The 16403-nt window shown below is 43.4% G+C and overlaps 1 protein-coding gene across 2 annotated transcripts in view; it reads right to left on the reverse strand.

The window, feature by feature from the left end:
• chst11 (carbohydrate (chondroitin 4) sulfotransferase 11) overlaps positions 1-15400 on the reverse strand; it is a 96715-nt gene extending 81315 nt beyond the window's left edge. Inside the window, exon 1 of one of the 2 annotated variants that reach the window (XM_087177238.1) lies at positions 15227-15400. In XM_087177238.1, the coding sequence (XP_087033364.1) occupies positions 15227-15329 (103 nt within the window). In that variant the 5' untranslated portion in view covers positions 15330-15400. Of the gene's footprint in view, positions 1-15211 lie in introns of both variants that reach the window. The other variant, XM_023418741.2, reaches the window with a different exon arrangement.
• Between the last annotated feature and the right edge of the window lie 1003 nt (positions 15401-16403).

Consider the following 16403-nt stretch of genomic DNA (forward strand, 5'->3'; position numbering starts at 1 on the left):
CACAGCCTCTGAGACTGGACTGGATTGAACCACACTGGGTACGCTCAGGGTTCAGAGGGTTGATTCTTCATGATTTTGATCCTCATCAGGTCAAACTCTCACCTTCACCAGCATTATAGCCTGTGAAAAGGTAGCTGAGAAACTACTGGCTAGACCTCCATGGAGTTTGTACTGTCTCTTATTAATCTGACCTTTCTAGCAACTTTCCTCAGGCCCAAATCTCCATTTATTTATTATTATATATTATATAATTATTATATAATAATATAATAATATAATAAGGAGATTACCCTTTCGTGCTCCCCAGAGGATGAATCCTCTCCATTCTTTCTCCATTCACTGACACTGACCCATATAATCCAACACGTACCTGCACAATAAAATGAGCAAACCTCATCCAACCAGACTAAAGCTGCATCCTCAAGGTATGTAATGACAAATGTGTGTGTGTGTGTGTGTGTGTGTGTGTGCCAGTCAGTGATGAGGAGAGTTTTGTTTGGCCGGGTCTGACAACGTGTCCGCCCTGACCCGGTTGGAGGGACATGAGAGGAGTCTTTGAGGCTCCAGCTGAGCATGCTCTCTGCTGCCGTGCCACACTGTGAAGTCTGCAGCAGGCCGGTGGCAGCGTCCACCGCCGCACCGGCCAAACCGGCCACGCTGGCAGAATAACCATGGCTGGAAAAACTCCCCCCCGACACTGAGCCCAGATGGACGGATAATGGGAAAGGGAGATGCATAAAGAGAGAGAGAGGAGAGAGAGAGGCTATGTGGAAAAAGTGTGGAGGAGTTGTGAATCCACAGATCTGGATTGTCATGTTGTCAGTTTCGAAAGAAACTGTGGAGGAAACTGAAAAGTGTCGGAAATGTAGCTAATAAGAAAAGCCTGACACAAGACGTCCCTGTTACTGCTTTTGAAGGCTTATTGAGGTATTTTCATTTTCTTGTGGATGTGCTGGTAAAATAGAGACATCACAGTTGTCAGGTTTTAGTTCTATGAGAATCAAAGAGGCTTTTATCTGGCACCACAACTAACCATCAACACACACACAGGAAGAAATCTGTCATGAAAGAGACACCGAGACGAGCTTCTATAAACACAAAAACACAAATTAGAACGAGTGCAAGAAAGGACGAGACATTTGACATTTTAAAGTGATACTCCAGAGATTTAATATTTCACTTCCATTAAATTGGAGGAAAGATTAAAAAAAAAGAATGATTGAAATCGATGCAGCCCAAGATACTCAGACATTGAGTCTCTATTAGTCAGGCTCCAAACACATTGGATCTTACATTACCCATAATGCAATTAGCATTATCATTTTGTTTTCAGATTTTGCACCTTCAGTTTGTAATGCAGATGTAACATGGATGTCAAGTCAAGCCCAAGATGAACTTGATGGTTTTATATTTTTTTCAGTGAAATGAACACTAAAAGCACAAATCATAGAGACTGTATACAGATGTGTACAGGTGTGTGTGTGTGTGTGTGTGTGTGTGTGTGTGTGTGTGTGTGTGTGAGAGACAAAGGGAGATGAAGGGAGGCAGCAGCCGTGGACCGTTAAAGGTGAAGGTGAGATTGTGTCGGTGTGAAAGTGAGCAGTCAAAGGATTCAGAGCATGAAGTGAGAAAATCTAACTTCTAACGCCGAGGTCAAAACGCTGAGGCGAGGGCGTGTGCCGTGAAGGACAAGGAGAGAAAGGCAGGCAAGGTCTAATCTAAGTGAAACCACTTTACAGCAAGTAGAAAACTCATTCAAAGGTTTGGACTAAAAGCACAATCTGGTTCACGCTTAAAATCCTACTATTTCTTTTAGGAGTACAGGGGCAGATCGAAGAGAAGTGAAGAAGTTAACTGCAGGACTTTATCACAGAATCCCACTAGAAAGGCCAGAATACCAACGACTGATGACATTCAGGAGTGTTTAAAGAGTAACTGAGGGTGGATTATTCCTTTTTCTTTAGCAAGCAGACTGATCTCTCTGAATCCAGAGAGAGGATGGAGGGAGAGGAGGAGTGGAAAAATCCCTCCCAGTTGTTGTGTAAATCGTCCCAGTAGCTGGTGCAGAGCTGTTTAATGAGACACTGCTCAGCCCTCCTCCTCTTAATTAAAGCCATGATTCACTTCTCTCACGCCACCAACACACACTGTCCCTCTCTCTCTTTCCCTCACACGCACGCACGCGCACACACATACACACACACAAACACACACACGCATACACACACTGTCCCTCTCTCTCTTTCCCTCACACGCACGCACGCACGCATACACACACACACATAAACACACACACGCATACACACACTGTCCCTCTCTCTGTTTCCCTCACACGCACGCACGCGCACACACACACACAAACACACACACTGTCCCTCTCTCTCTTTCCCTCACACGCACGCACGCGCACACACATACACACACACAAACACACAAACACACACACTGTCCCTCTCTCTCTTTCCCTCACACGCACACACACACACACACTGTCCCTCTCTCTCTTTCCCTCACATGCACGCACGTACGCACGCATACACACACACACACAAACACACACAAACACTGTCCCTCTCTCTCTTTCCCTCGCACGCACGTACGCACGCATACACACACACACACAAACACACACAAACACTGTCCCTCTCTCTCTTTTCCCTCACACGCACGCACGAACGCACGCACGCATACACACACACACACAAACACAAACACACACACACTGTCCCTCTCTCTCTTTCCCTCACACACGCATGCACGCACACATACACACACACACAAACACACACATACACAAACACACATACACACTGTCCCTCTCTCTCTTTTCCCTCACACACACGCACACATACACACACACACAAACACACACACACACAGACACAAACACACACACACTGTCCCTCTTTCTGTTTTCCCTCATGCGCACGCACGCACGCACACATACACACACACACACACACACACACATACACCCACACACAAACACACACAGACACAAACACACACACACTGTCCCTCTCTCTGTTTTCCCTCACACGCACGCACGCACGCCCGCACGCACACACACACACACACACTGTATGTTACAGTTGACTGTCAAAGAGCTGGGGGCCTCACCATGCTCACTTACTTTCCCTAATTCCGAAATCTATGTTTTGACTTTCAAGTCACACACACACACACAGACACACACACACACAGACGCACACACTCACAAACACACACTTGTTGCATTATCCTCTTGAGGCACATATGTCACAGTTTGGGCCTGCTGTGTTCCTAATACCCAAACACACACACAGACACACACACACACAAACACACACACACACACACACACACGCCGCTGGCTCCTTGACTGTGAGAAAGCCGCTCTGTCACCAGCTAAAAATGCCCGCTGCTTTCTCCTGCGCCACTGTTATGAATGTCCAAATGTGGCTAACGCGCGTCTCTTACACTCCAGTTACAGCTCGGGGCTAAAACCTAACAACCAAATCAATATTTATTGGCAGCAGCAGAGTGATTACATTCCCACCTCTGACTGCTGCTGCTGCTGCAGACGAGCAGGGGCACCCGCACATAATGACCAAAGGGAACCATTCCACTCCCACTATAACACTTATCAACATGCCAGCACTTAGCATACACACACCACATACACACATATACAAACATACACAGCAGTGCAGCTAAAGACTTCAAGATCTCCTCAGACAGGATAGAGCACTGACCCCCCTGACCCCCACCCCAGCTTGATGTATGCCACTTAAAGCTGCTCAGGATTTTTTCGCAATTTACACAATGATCTAATCAAACAGTGGGTCTGTGTGAGTCAAACTAAACAACAGTGTGTGTGTGTGTGTGTGTGTGTGGCTCACTGATGTTGCTTGCTTGAATCTTCTGCTTCATCTTTATCTGACGTCACCATCGTTACGACACCAACAGGTTCAAACATGACTGACAGTGGAGGAGTTGGCTGTGAGCGGTTGTTCTTCTGAGATAAACTCAGTGTATATCACATTTTTCAAAATAAAAGGACTTTGGGTACACACACAATACTTGTGAGTGGGAAACATCCAGGGTTGGTTTTGATCTGGACGTGAGATTTGCTGATTCAAACCAGATGATTCCTTTAAAACGTGACATAATGCATTTGTGTTGCATCTTGGTGAATGATTCATGTGTGTCTCAAAGATGCCTTACCTTATGTGCTGAAAAACAAATACATAAATGAATATGATTCACTAAAAACAGTATGTCCACCAATGCTAATGTCGCAGATTCCACTAGTTAGCTAAATGCCAGAGACGCTTAAAGAATCCTGAATAGAGAAATCCGTATGTGGAAGTGGGAAGTTGGGGGATTTTCTTGTGAGGGCCTGTTTTTAAATTTCCATCCAAAACAAGATGTGCCAAAATGTTCACAAAACACATCGACACAAGGACAGGTCAACTAGCAACTGACTGACCTACTGTGAAGTCGTGCTGCCCCCAACCAAAGATTTTCCTATAGTCGACTCATAGTCGTCAGTTAAGCCATTAATCGACTTTACATCACACTTTATGGTATTTATTTAATTATTTATCATACCATGGTTGGAACATGGATGGTTATCACCTGTACAGTCTTTCCTCCACCATACACACACACACACACACACACACACACATGCAGCAGAGAAAATGTCTGATAGAAGCGAGGCTGATATCACTAATCTCCATCTCCATCCCCTGAAAAAACACATTAAAATCAGCAGCGTGGGATTACTTTGGATATCCCAAAAGGGATGTGGATTCACAGTGAAAACACATCAAACACATCCGCACGTCTTCAAGAACACCATCCCTCCGTGCAGATCTAATATGGCGACTTCCTTCACAGAAACACTGTAAACCGTGAAACCATATTTTCTGTGAAGGTTATCGTACTGTGAAGATCTCACACTACTAATATTCTGACTCATTTCTAATCATCATTGTTGGTTTGCACAGATTCATGTGTCAAAGTTCACAAGAGTTTACTCCCTGAATATTCAAGGTGAAAATGAAGATTAATTTTGTCGTTGCTGAAGATGACTCAGAGTTCAGATGAAAACCATAACCTCAGTCATTAGTTATCCTCTTATTCCCCTGCCTGTCGGATCAAATAAATCCTTAGATACCAAACGAATCTTCAACATCATTTAGCACCTTTAACAATTATTTTCATATTGAACCTTTATTTATATTTCACCATCCTCTCTGACCTGGCGTAAGTCTCTGGCAGGAAATCTGCTCTGCTCACAGGAAGAGACAAATCAACACCCATCAGTGCACTGTTTCCTGAACAGTAGCTGGAGTGAGCGCTCTGTCCACAAGACAGAGGCAGAACCTCCTCAGCACCTGCCCCCCCCCCCCCCCCCCCCCCAGAAACAGAGACTTCTCCACAAGTCCTTAAAATTCACATTTATTTACAGCTGCCAGCTCTAAAAATCCCAACATCCACTTTTGGTTGGAGTTTCTGTCAAGCAGTTTCCTAACACACACACACACACACACATATACACACATACACAAGAGAGTCCAGATGTCAGTGTGGAAAATGGAAGTCTGACAGATGGTAGTCATGTTTCATAGCACACACACACACACACACACACACTGAAGAGCAGACTGTCTGTCTATTGTTTTTCCTCAGAATAAGCCTGTTTGTTCTTTGTGCTATGGGAATGTCTCACTCTGTCTGTTAATGACTTAATGGTTGTAAAAACTGGGAGTGTCCTCACAAGAGTAGAAAAATCTTTCCAGTCTAGGTTAACTCCTTTTACAAGATGGTTTAGATCTGAGCTGAGTGTGTGTATGTGTGTGTGTGTGTGTGTGTGTGTGTGTGTTCATGTCTCTTTCTTTGTGGCAGCCCTTTCATCGCCTCTCTAACGAAGTCCAGACACTCATGCAGATGGTTAACAGCTCAGTCTGGTAAATGAGGAGTCCTCAGCATCGGGCTCAAACCACAGCAGCAACAGGAGCAGCTCTTCAGGAGGACGTACATGGTTTAAAGCCTGGTGCTCACCAGAGAGTGCCATGTTTGGTTGGTTTGTCAGAGTATGTACAAGGCTATGATGAAGTATGACTGTGAATGGGTGTCAGACCGTCACATCACATGTAGACATGGAATACGTATCATCTCTGGTTTTATCGTCTATATTTGTTAAAGAGATGTTTTTTTATTTTTGGTGAAAATGTTCAGTACAGCTTTATTTAGACACCAGAGACGGTGCTCATGTGATTTTTAACACCTGGGGTCAGATGCATAAATGATGCTTACATACAAAAAACCTTTGTACGCCATTTCCCGCCCATAAATTGGTATTTATAAAGACAGAATGTGTCACTTCACACATTCCTCTGATCATGTGAACACATGGTTTTTTTTAGAGCGAGCTGAGTTACAGTGAAGTGAAAATACAACGGGTAATTTATCATAAAATAAAACCAACTTCACAGAGTTTCATTCATTATCATCATTGATTAGTGGCTAAATGTTGTTGTTAATTTCTTAATGAGTGAGATTTATAAAGTGGAACCATGTGAACACACGGCTTTATAATTCTGATGAAAAGAATGTGTCTGAATATTTTTAGTTTTGTGGCCAGGTCTACAGAGGGGGGAAAAGTTTAGATTATATGAAGGAAAAAGAAGCAGCATCTGCACAGACTGTGGTTTAAGATGTAAAATGTGCACCAGGGAGTTATCCCTTCAGAATAATTTGAGGAGCTGTCACATAACAAATTCTCAATCTTGTTCTCTAATATGTTTCTTTTACACCAACTTCAGTTCCAATGTTGTTATTTTGTCCTAGTTTGACCAGCTGATGCATATCGTCTTCCCTCCATGGGACACTGTGTGTGTGTGTGTGTGTGTGTGTGTGTGTGTCTGGCAGCTGAACTGGGTCTTGTTCTGGTGGGTGTGGATGGTGGGACACAGCTGATGTTGTGCTGTGATGTGTGATCCAGGATTTAGCAGCAGAGCTGAGCAGGAAAACAGCAGCAGCACTAAGATCACACAAACAGGACATCCGCAATTCACTCTCACAATACACACACACACACACACACACACATATGGGGGTGACAGAGGAATGGGCTGGGGCAGGGAAATGAGGCACAAACACACCCACAAGCATGAATGCGATCACATACACAAACAGAGGATGCGGCTATCTTATTTCATGTGTTTGGGTCATCTCCCTTCTCACTTTGATAACATCAGTCAGGCTGTGTGGAGCACTGAAGCAGGACGTCCCTGTGGTATACTGAGAAACTGAGGAGCAGCAAACAGCCTTAAAAAGACACCACTCCTCCACAGAGAAACCAGACAAACATTCCCCCCCCCCCCTTAAACATGGCTTATCATTCATCAGTCCACTCTGCTCTGATCGGACTCTGTGATGTGACTCTGCTCTGCTGACACTTTCATTTTATAACCGTAGTATCTGACTGAGGATAACTAGAGTTTTTCATTTGATGAACACAGGCGTGAAAATGAACCAAATGGCTTTAAAGACAGTGGAGCTGGTGGACCATCTATGTGACACCTGAACAGAATACCACGGAAACCCTGACTCTCATACAGACATCAGCATCATTGACGACCTGCAAACCAACAATGACAAAGCTGACCTTTAACAGAATGAAATAAGTCCAAAATGGGGAAAACTATCAAATCATCTGTGTAACAGCAGTCGCTATAAAACCCAGTGCTGCACCTACTGGTCAGGGTGACACCCAATAGTCAACATGACGCTACACGACGATTCTCAGTCGACCCAATTTAAGTGTGGGATCATTTTGAGAGGCTGAGGGGACGATCCCAAGAATGCAACATGTAAACTTTACCAACAAACATTTGATGCTACGTCTTCCTCATCCATCTCTCCTGCATTTCACCACACAAAGAAAATAATCTTAAGCTTTGTTTTCAGATATTTCAGATACAGATGCCATCAGATACACTCTTGATGTCACCCGACTCAATCCTCTCTGTCTGAAGGAGTGGATGTGGATGTGCTCGGTAGTTGCTAGGTAACAAGATCAACTTTTGTATATCTGCAACCAATCAAATGAAAGTATAGGAATTGTAACTGTTGCAAGTGTTTTCAGGACAGAAATAAAAGAGAACAATACCAGGAAAACCAGGACGGATGGCAACCCTATATTTGAAATATGTAAGTAGCGTAATGTTAGCCACTTAGCATGGCCACTCAGTCTAATGTTCTTGCTAGTTTCTGGATCATTAGCACTTTTGTGTTGTTAACAGGAGACTTACTTTGTACGTACGCTTGTAAAATTTAGATTTTAAAGGCTCATTATTAGTTTTTTTTCTCTCTATAATGTGGCAGTGTTAGCTTTATTAGTTAATTCTTAGCCCTGGACTAAAACCATTTACTGATGCCCCCCACCCCAGAAAAATATAAATACATTTAACTAATTGAATTAATATCATAAACGTGTGACGAGTAGATGACTAATGGCTTCAATTAACCAGTAGACCAGAAAAATCCTTCATCAGGAGCAGCTCTACTACTGATTATTTTCAGTATCTTAATCTGTTGATTACTTTTTTTACATTTTTTTTTACGACTTATTAATTAATTCTTTGGTATAAAATATATGATAATGGTGAAAAATGACCATGGATTACAGGCTCCAATGTTTGAGGTCAGTGACCCCAGTAACTCAGGACCCTCTCCTCGCACTTCAGTTACAGCTGACACGACTGACACCACCACCACAGAACAACCAAGGTGAGGAATTTAGAGTTTCCCGCAGAAATTCCAGGCAGGCGTATTTTATTCTTTCTCAAGTATTTCCCATTCCTCCCTTTGAACCAGTGCGTGACCGTTGTTATCAAAATCTCTCCCTCACGCACACAGTGAAAAAAAATAATGTTGGGATTTCAAATGAGGTCACTCAGGTCAGGCTCTGTGTGCAGCCGACCGCTCTGAGAGCTTTGACGGAGATGTAAAAGCATCTGGGTGTAGAAGCGTGGTTACCACCCTGAAAAAAGACACAGAACAGTACACGAACAGAGCTCACACACACACACAGACTCCAAAATATCCCAGTGGCACTTCACAAAGAAACCAAACAAGCAGCCCACAGAGCAAACTGCCTTATTAGCTGCGCTGATCTCAGCAGCTATTCTGCCTTTAAAGGAGCAGCAGAGCCTCGGCCTGATGAGGCAGTCTGGATCTGTCACAGGCACCAAGTGACCCTGGACTTAAAGTGAATTCAGAGAGACAAGATGGAGGTGGAAGGGCACAGGTCCTCGCTTCAGGGCCGTCAGTGAGCAGCGGCTAAACTAAACAAGCCAGCCCTTCAGGCTGAAATAGAACAAAAGGGCGTGACAACCTCCTTTTGGCCTGAATGACCCATGTCTCACCACCAGACTCTTTGTGATAATGTGTCTGTAGCGATGTTTTCTGTTTGCTTTCTAAAACCACATGTTCATTTTGGAGAAAGCTTTTGCTGTCTTAAATTCATGACTCAATATTTCATGCGAGGGTACACAACTGCCGTCAGTAAGTATCTTAAATGACTCCAGTCATACTCTAATGTGAGCTTTTGATGACGCCAGCCGTTCTTTTGTCAGATTAGCTCTCCCTTTTTTCCAAATGTTTGAATTTCAGTTTGGAACAAGGCTCTTAAAGGACTTTGGTAACCGAAATGTGATGAGAGGTTTGGCCCAAAATCACCAGCCTGTGGTGGATGACTCTCAGCATATTTAAAGACCAGTTTATGAGAAGATGCCAGGACTAACCACTAATATCTTCAAATGCTCTGTTTTGATCAGCAAAAAAACTGTCCAAAACCTTCAGATTTTCAGTTTTCATCAATCAGCTAATCGATTAATCACCTACTCCAAACTCATTGAAAAGTAATTTCATTACTTTTCTAATTATAAATCTGCACAAGTAATTAATTAAATCACTTTGGTTACTCAGCTTATCTCTGTCAAAAATGCCTTAAATAAAATGCAAAGCTTCCAGGGCCAAACATTACAGTCTCTGTATTTAACACTTGTAGAAATAAATATTACTTTTTGGTTTAACTTGTATTTTGGAGGGATTTACTGACTAGAGGGTTAGCTTAGCCCCAGTGACTGCACACAGCACCTGCTTCACAAGCCAACTTTGGTCAGTGGAGTCAAACTGCATAATAATTAGCGCATAAATAATTAACACTTTTTTTTGGTGCAGTCCTACATCCCTGAATGTCCATGAGTGACTGAGTGACTGAGTGATGAAGTTACACCATTCGTCGGCCGAGGGTTGGACTTTTTCCATTGGCAGTTGCTCTTTCAAAATGATTTGGCAGGATAATGTCAGAAACAAGACTGAAACCAGCTTACCCTAGACTGAAACCAGCTGATACTAGACTGAAACCAGCTGACACTTGACTGAAACCAGCTGATAATAGACTGAAACCAACTGACACTAGACTGAAACCAGCTGATAATAGACTGAAACCAGCTGATACTAGATTGAAACCAGCTGAAACCAGCTGACACTAGATTGAAACCAGCTGACACTTGACTGAAACCAGCTGACACTAGACTGAAACCAGCTGATAATAGACTGAAACCAGCTGATACTAGATTGACACCAGCTGACACTATGCTGAAACCAGCTGACAGTAGATTGAAACCAGCTGACACTAGATTGAAACCAGCTGACACTAGACTGAAACCAGCGGATAATAGACTGAAACCAGCTGACAGTTGACTGAAACCGGCTGATACTAGATTGAAACCAGTTGACATTAGACTGAAACCATCTGATAATAGATTGAAACCAGCTGACACTAGACTGAAACCATGTAACAGTACATGTGTGTGCTGTTCCGTACAGGATGTCCGGTTCAGTTCACATCGTGATCCTAACGAATGTAATCCAGCTTTATGACGTTCAACCATAGTCACAGTCATTAGTCATACATCAGTCGTAACTGCAGCGGCCTGGGTTCAAATCCAACCTGTTACCAATATTGTAGCAACATCAATAGAACCTAGATGACTTGGGTTTGTCACTGGGTTACAAGTTTACAATAACATCTTTATATTTACAATTTAAAGCATAATAAATTAAAAGAAATCTTTTTCATGTCAGGTATTTTTTAAGTACAGTGAAAAAACTTTATACTTTATTCTTGTGGAGTGAAAATTATCATTTTCTCACTCACTTACTCCTGTTTGTCACCACACCAAGCTTACTGTTTAACAAAAAGTTGGAATATACCTTAACCAGACAGGTACAAACAGCCTGACTAGACACTGAGCATGATAACAAGCTTACAGAATGTTTCCCCCTGCTGCCATGCAGTCTGTCTGCTTTAACAACAAGTGACACATCACTCCATAAAAAAATCTAATACAGCACTGCAGGCTAAAATCAGTGTCCTCAGTTACTCCACCTCTGCTCGCTCTGCGGCTTCCACACAAGATGTAGAGAAGTAAAAGCAAAGTCACAGCAGTGCGGCTTCTTTTTGGTCATAAATCTTACATTTTGCATTTTAAACACAGTTTAAACCAGCCTTTAAGTTTTGAGATATGTGTGTTAGTTAAGGCCAGAGTGTGATACCACTGTGCCCCCTCCTCCTCTGTCCCTTTTACAAGAGGTCATGACCCCACAAGTCCTGGAGGAGAGGTGAGAGTTTACATTGGGAGGCCAGACAGTATTCCCAGGCCCGCTAAACATGCCTGAACCAGGGAGACGCTGCCTGGAACTTTATCTGATGGACAACAATGGTGCTGCTGCGCATGGTTGTGTTTGAATGTGTGTGCATGTGTGTGCGTGTGTGTGTGTGTGTGTGTGTGTGTGTGTGTGTTTGTGTGTGTGGGAAAAAGAAAGGGAAGAATAGGGAGAGTGAAAACAGGGAAAATCAAGATAGGGAGATTGCAAAACAGTGATGAAGTCATTTAAGAAAGACGGTAAACAGGCAGAGATAAGATGAGGGGTTATAAGGGAAGTCAACAACATTAAACACACTCACACACACATAACTTATTGTCTCACCTGTGTAATCACACCTAAATACACACTGCATCATTAGCAGTTATATCCAAGCTCCTGCACAAACACTCATCTTTAGACATCTCTTCTTCAATCAGAGCGTCCTGGAGCCAGCACCCTGTCATCACCATGACGAAATAAAACATCCACTTTGTGACCTGTCTGTGTGTGTGAGTGTGTGTGTATGTTTGTGTGTATTGGAAGGAAGCTGATGCAAAGCCTGTGGCGATTGGCACAACTCTGAGAGCAGAATCCAGGGGTCGTTGACAAGGGTTTAATTGAGTCTCGGTTAATTTTTTACAATCAATTCTCTCCCTGGAAGCTGATTTAATGATGCACAGTACAAGAGAGGTCTCACTCTGTGCATTGTTCCTGTGACAGGATACAGTTACGTAATCCTCAACTAAATCAAATCTGAGTACAGGGCCCTCTCAGGTGGAGGGGCCTCGAAGTCTGAAAGGGTCATTTCACCCCAAAAAATGTATATATATACACTGATGAGTCAGATGATTTTAGGGTGCCACCACAACAGCTCTGCTGCCTGCCGAGACAGGGACTCTCTAAGACCTGTGGGGACCCTGTGGTATCCGGCACCAAGACGTCAGCAGCAGATCTTGTAAGTTGGACTTAAAGTCCTGATGGACTTAAAGGATGGAGCCACCTTGTGTAAGACTTGTTCCAGCACATCCCCCAACACCCTGTCTGTGGTTGGTGGATCATCCCTCCTCCCTGGTCAAAGTGGCCCAGGTCTTTACACCTGCACATTTCTCCAACGTCCAACACTCTGACTACGAGAACCTACTGTTCACTCACTGTATAGTGTATCCCGGAGCTTATTCAGCTCTTCATGTATCATCATGTCTCGACTCATCACTGGATTTTCTCACTCACTATTTTTCACAAAGGTCAGTGGAGGTCAATGAACTATCATTAGTAGTTCAATTGAGCATCAGAATCAGTGAAACTGTTACTCTGGATCACTCACCCAACACTCTGTCAACTGTTTTCCGTGGGACTATTAGTTCCAAAGAAAACTGGGAAAAAAGATGTTGCCACATCATGTCATAATATTATTTTTTAAACACTGTTAATTAAATTCATTTCACCTAAAATGATTTTAGTTGAAAGCAGAAATGTCAGAGACAAATCTCATTTCAAAACCTCAGCAGGTAAAACTACAACTTTAAAAGAACTGCTCAACAGTTTGATATCCAAGCTTTTTTATATATTAGATGAAAATGTGCCATGTCTGTACAGTGAGTATAAAGCTACAGCAGATTATCTTAGCTTAGCATAAAGACTGGAAATGAGGAAATTGGCTACCCCATTAAAAAAAAAAAGTGTGTATATTACAAGAACACAATATCATGAGAATGTCCTATAACAATTGTTATGAACCGATGACACCTTTCAGAGGTTCCCTGTGGAAATCATGCATTATTTCTCAGCTGCAAAACCTGGTGAAATACAACCAACTTTCACCTGCCCTGTATCTGTGATTGCTGTCACTAATCACCCACATTTTTATAGCAGTTTTATAACACTTGTTCCTAAGACGTCTAACAGGGAGTGAAGAGTTTGTGTTCACTCTATGGTGACTGACCTGACGCAGAATCAATGCCACTATGAGCATAACACACTCTACATTTCCGTATGTGAATAACTTAGAGGTAAACTTCAGGATGTGTGACGTGTGCGTCTGTCTCAGAGTTTTGATGCACCATTACTTGAGGCATCAAATGAACCAGCTCAGTTTGTGACAGAGTGACCACTCCAACACTTGAAGGAAAAACAGTGACTCTACCACATACAGCAGTGAGCTGTGTAAAGTCCGCATCAACAAACAAAGGGCTAAATGTGAGGGGGGGGAATAGAAACATCAGTCGTTGCCAGGTGAATCACACAGAGCCGGTTCATCTAGAGAGAAATGCCTCCTGAATCAGAGATGTGGCAGCCCCTCTGTTCAGCTTCATCCGAGGTTCCTGTTCTCAGATTCATCCCCCCATCTTTTATCCTCACCTATAGATTGACACACAGTCCTGTGTGTGTTTTCTGCACCTTGACACCGAAGAGCCACCAGCGGCAGATGGAGGATGCAACCTGGAGTATGACAGGAGTGACTCAGGCACTGAGCCCAGCAGAATCAGAGTCCGTCTCCAACAGCAGAAGGTGAGAATAATTTGTGCTGGAAAGGATCCAGTTTGTCTTCATGGAGAGCAAAATACACAGAAAGCCCCCCCCCCCCCCCCCCCCCCACAGTAAACCTGTTGTACAGTAGGTCAGCACTGAGTCTACCACTGTCCACTAGCTGCGCTTTTGCTTTCCAACCGCAGGTTTCTCTGATCGTGGCGCAGAGGCAACAAATCAAATCTAACCTCACACACTTTGATGCGCCTTCTTCCCCCGGAGTCTCACTGATACAGATTGGGTTATAAAGTGGGTTTTCGTTGCTGTGTGGTAAAAGAAACGTGCAAAGATCAGACAGGACATCGGCTTTAAATTCTCCCTAAAGATGGTTTATTTTTAGACTGGACTCCAAATTCATTTCTCCAGTCTTTTCCTCCTGGTCCAGATGGTGGGAACCTCCAGGTGGATCTATTTTTGGATCTTCAGGCTGAAAAGTGCGCACTTTGCCAAAGCCCGCTGCCGCCCGTGCACCGTGAATCCCCCCCTCGCCATGCCACGTTTCTGGAGACAAAAAGCCTCGCTCACCATCTCTCCGTGCCACTTGTCAGCTGAGGGGATCGAGCGAACGGCGCCTGGTCGCTCGCTCCGTCCAATCACACCCAAACCAAACGCGCACCTCCACAAAGAAAAAAGGAACCCGCTCAGCGAAACCCGGAGAATCAGTGTGACAAAACGATCAATCCAGGGTGTTGTAATTACAGCATGGGAGAGAGTGATCTGAGCCAGAGCACACCTGCGGGGTGATTTACGCCTTTACACGACACAGTATATCAATTATTCATCTGCTGCGTTACTGTACAGCCTGAACAAATCGATCTGTCAACATGCCAGGAGGCTGCCAGACCAGACTCCATACATCAGTACACACATAGCTACGCGCACACACACACACACACACGCACGCACGCACACCAAACACACACACGTATACACACACACATATCCCAGAGAGAGGAGCGGAGAGGGATCCTACCTGGTTGGAACATACTTTGGAAATAAAAGATGACCAGAATAAAGGATCCCAAACAAGTGGCAAAAACCATCCGGCAAATCCTACTCATCCTCAACAGTTCGCTCAGAGTCTGTTTCATGGCGGGGCGGAGAGGCTGGAGGCGGCTGCTCGCTCGCTTTGTGGGGGAATGAAGGGCCGGTTTTGTCAGAAGCTCCGGGGCTCTGCTGGTACTGATGAGGATTGTCCGCCGGTCAATGAGCTAAAGCATCCAACACGGATTGTACCACTGCTGTGCTGCCGGGGGGGGGGGGGGGGGGGGGGGGGGGGGCGGCGTGAGGTGCACCCCCGCTCGGAGGAAATGAGCGCGTCCAGATGTGCGCTTCTTTTCCAGAGCATCACATTAAAAAAAAGGTTCTTTTCAGAAATGTTTTTTGAAAGATACAAACTCTAAACAAAAAATGTGTTTGTCCCGTTGGTACAAATATAGAGAGGTGAACTGGATTACACTGCTCTGCTGCAGCTGCTACTTTTATTATTAAAACAAGTAAAGTAAAATCAGAAAATTGTACTAAAAGTAGGCTACTATGAGGATAAGCGATATGGACACTGAATGGAAGTAACTACAATAAGGAAGTACAATCTCATTTGTTTATAGTGGCACATTAAGAAAACTGTATTTAAGTAATAGCAAATATGGCTGTAGATGTAAAAGTCAACAGCAGTAACTTACTTGAGAGGCAGAGGCAGAAATATTCACCATTTTTAACAAAACAGTGAACTAATGTAAAACTTTCCCAAACTCCAAATCTGGATTCAAAGTTTTACCAAAAGTAAAATCATAAAAAAGTACTTCAACATTTAGAAAAAATGGCCCCTATGTTACTTTATTATACACTATACTTTATTATTGGATTATAATTATTGAGGCTTTCATGTATATGCAGCATTTTAAGCTGAGGGTGCTTGACAGTTGCATCTATGTTAATGCAGTGAATTGATGAGATGGGCCTGTGTTTTGTGAGGAAATTATTAATATGTAAAGTAACTGCAGCTCTGAAAGAAGTAAGTAAACAACACCAAAATTTAATAGAAGTCCTGTAGGAAATGTAATACTATTATTGATGCATTAATGTGTAAGTAGCTATTTAAATTTGAAGCTGAGGTAGGTACAGTTCATATGAACTATATTTTTATACAGTGTTGGGCAGTTTGG

This window comes from Seriola lalandi, unplaced genomic scaffold, assembly GCF_002814215.2.
Source record: "Seriola lalandi dorsalis isolate HSWRI2012SDOR001 ecotype SW California unplaced genomic scaffold, Sedor1 jcf7180002054584, whole genome shotgun sequence".
In the NCBI taxonomy this organism is placed as follows: domain Eukaryota; kingdom Metazoa; phylum Chordata; class Actinopteri; order Carangiformes; family Carangidae; genus Seriola; species Seriola lalandi.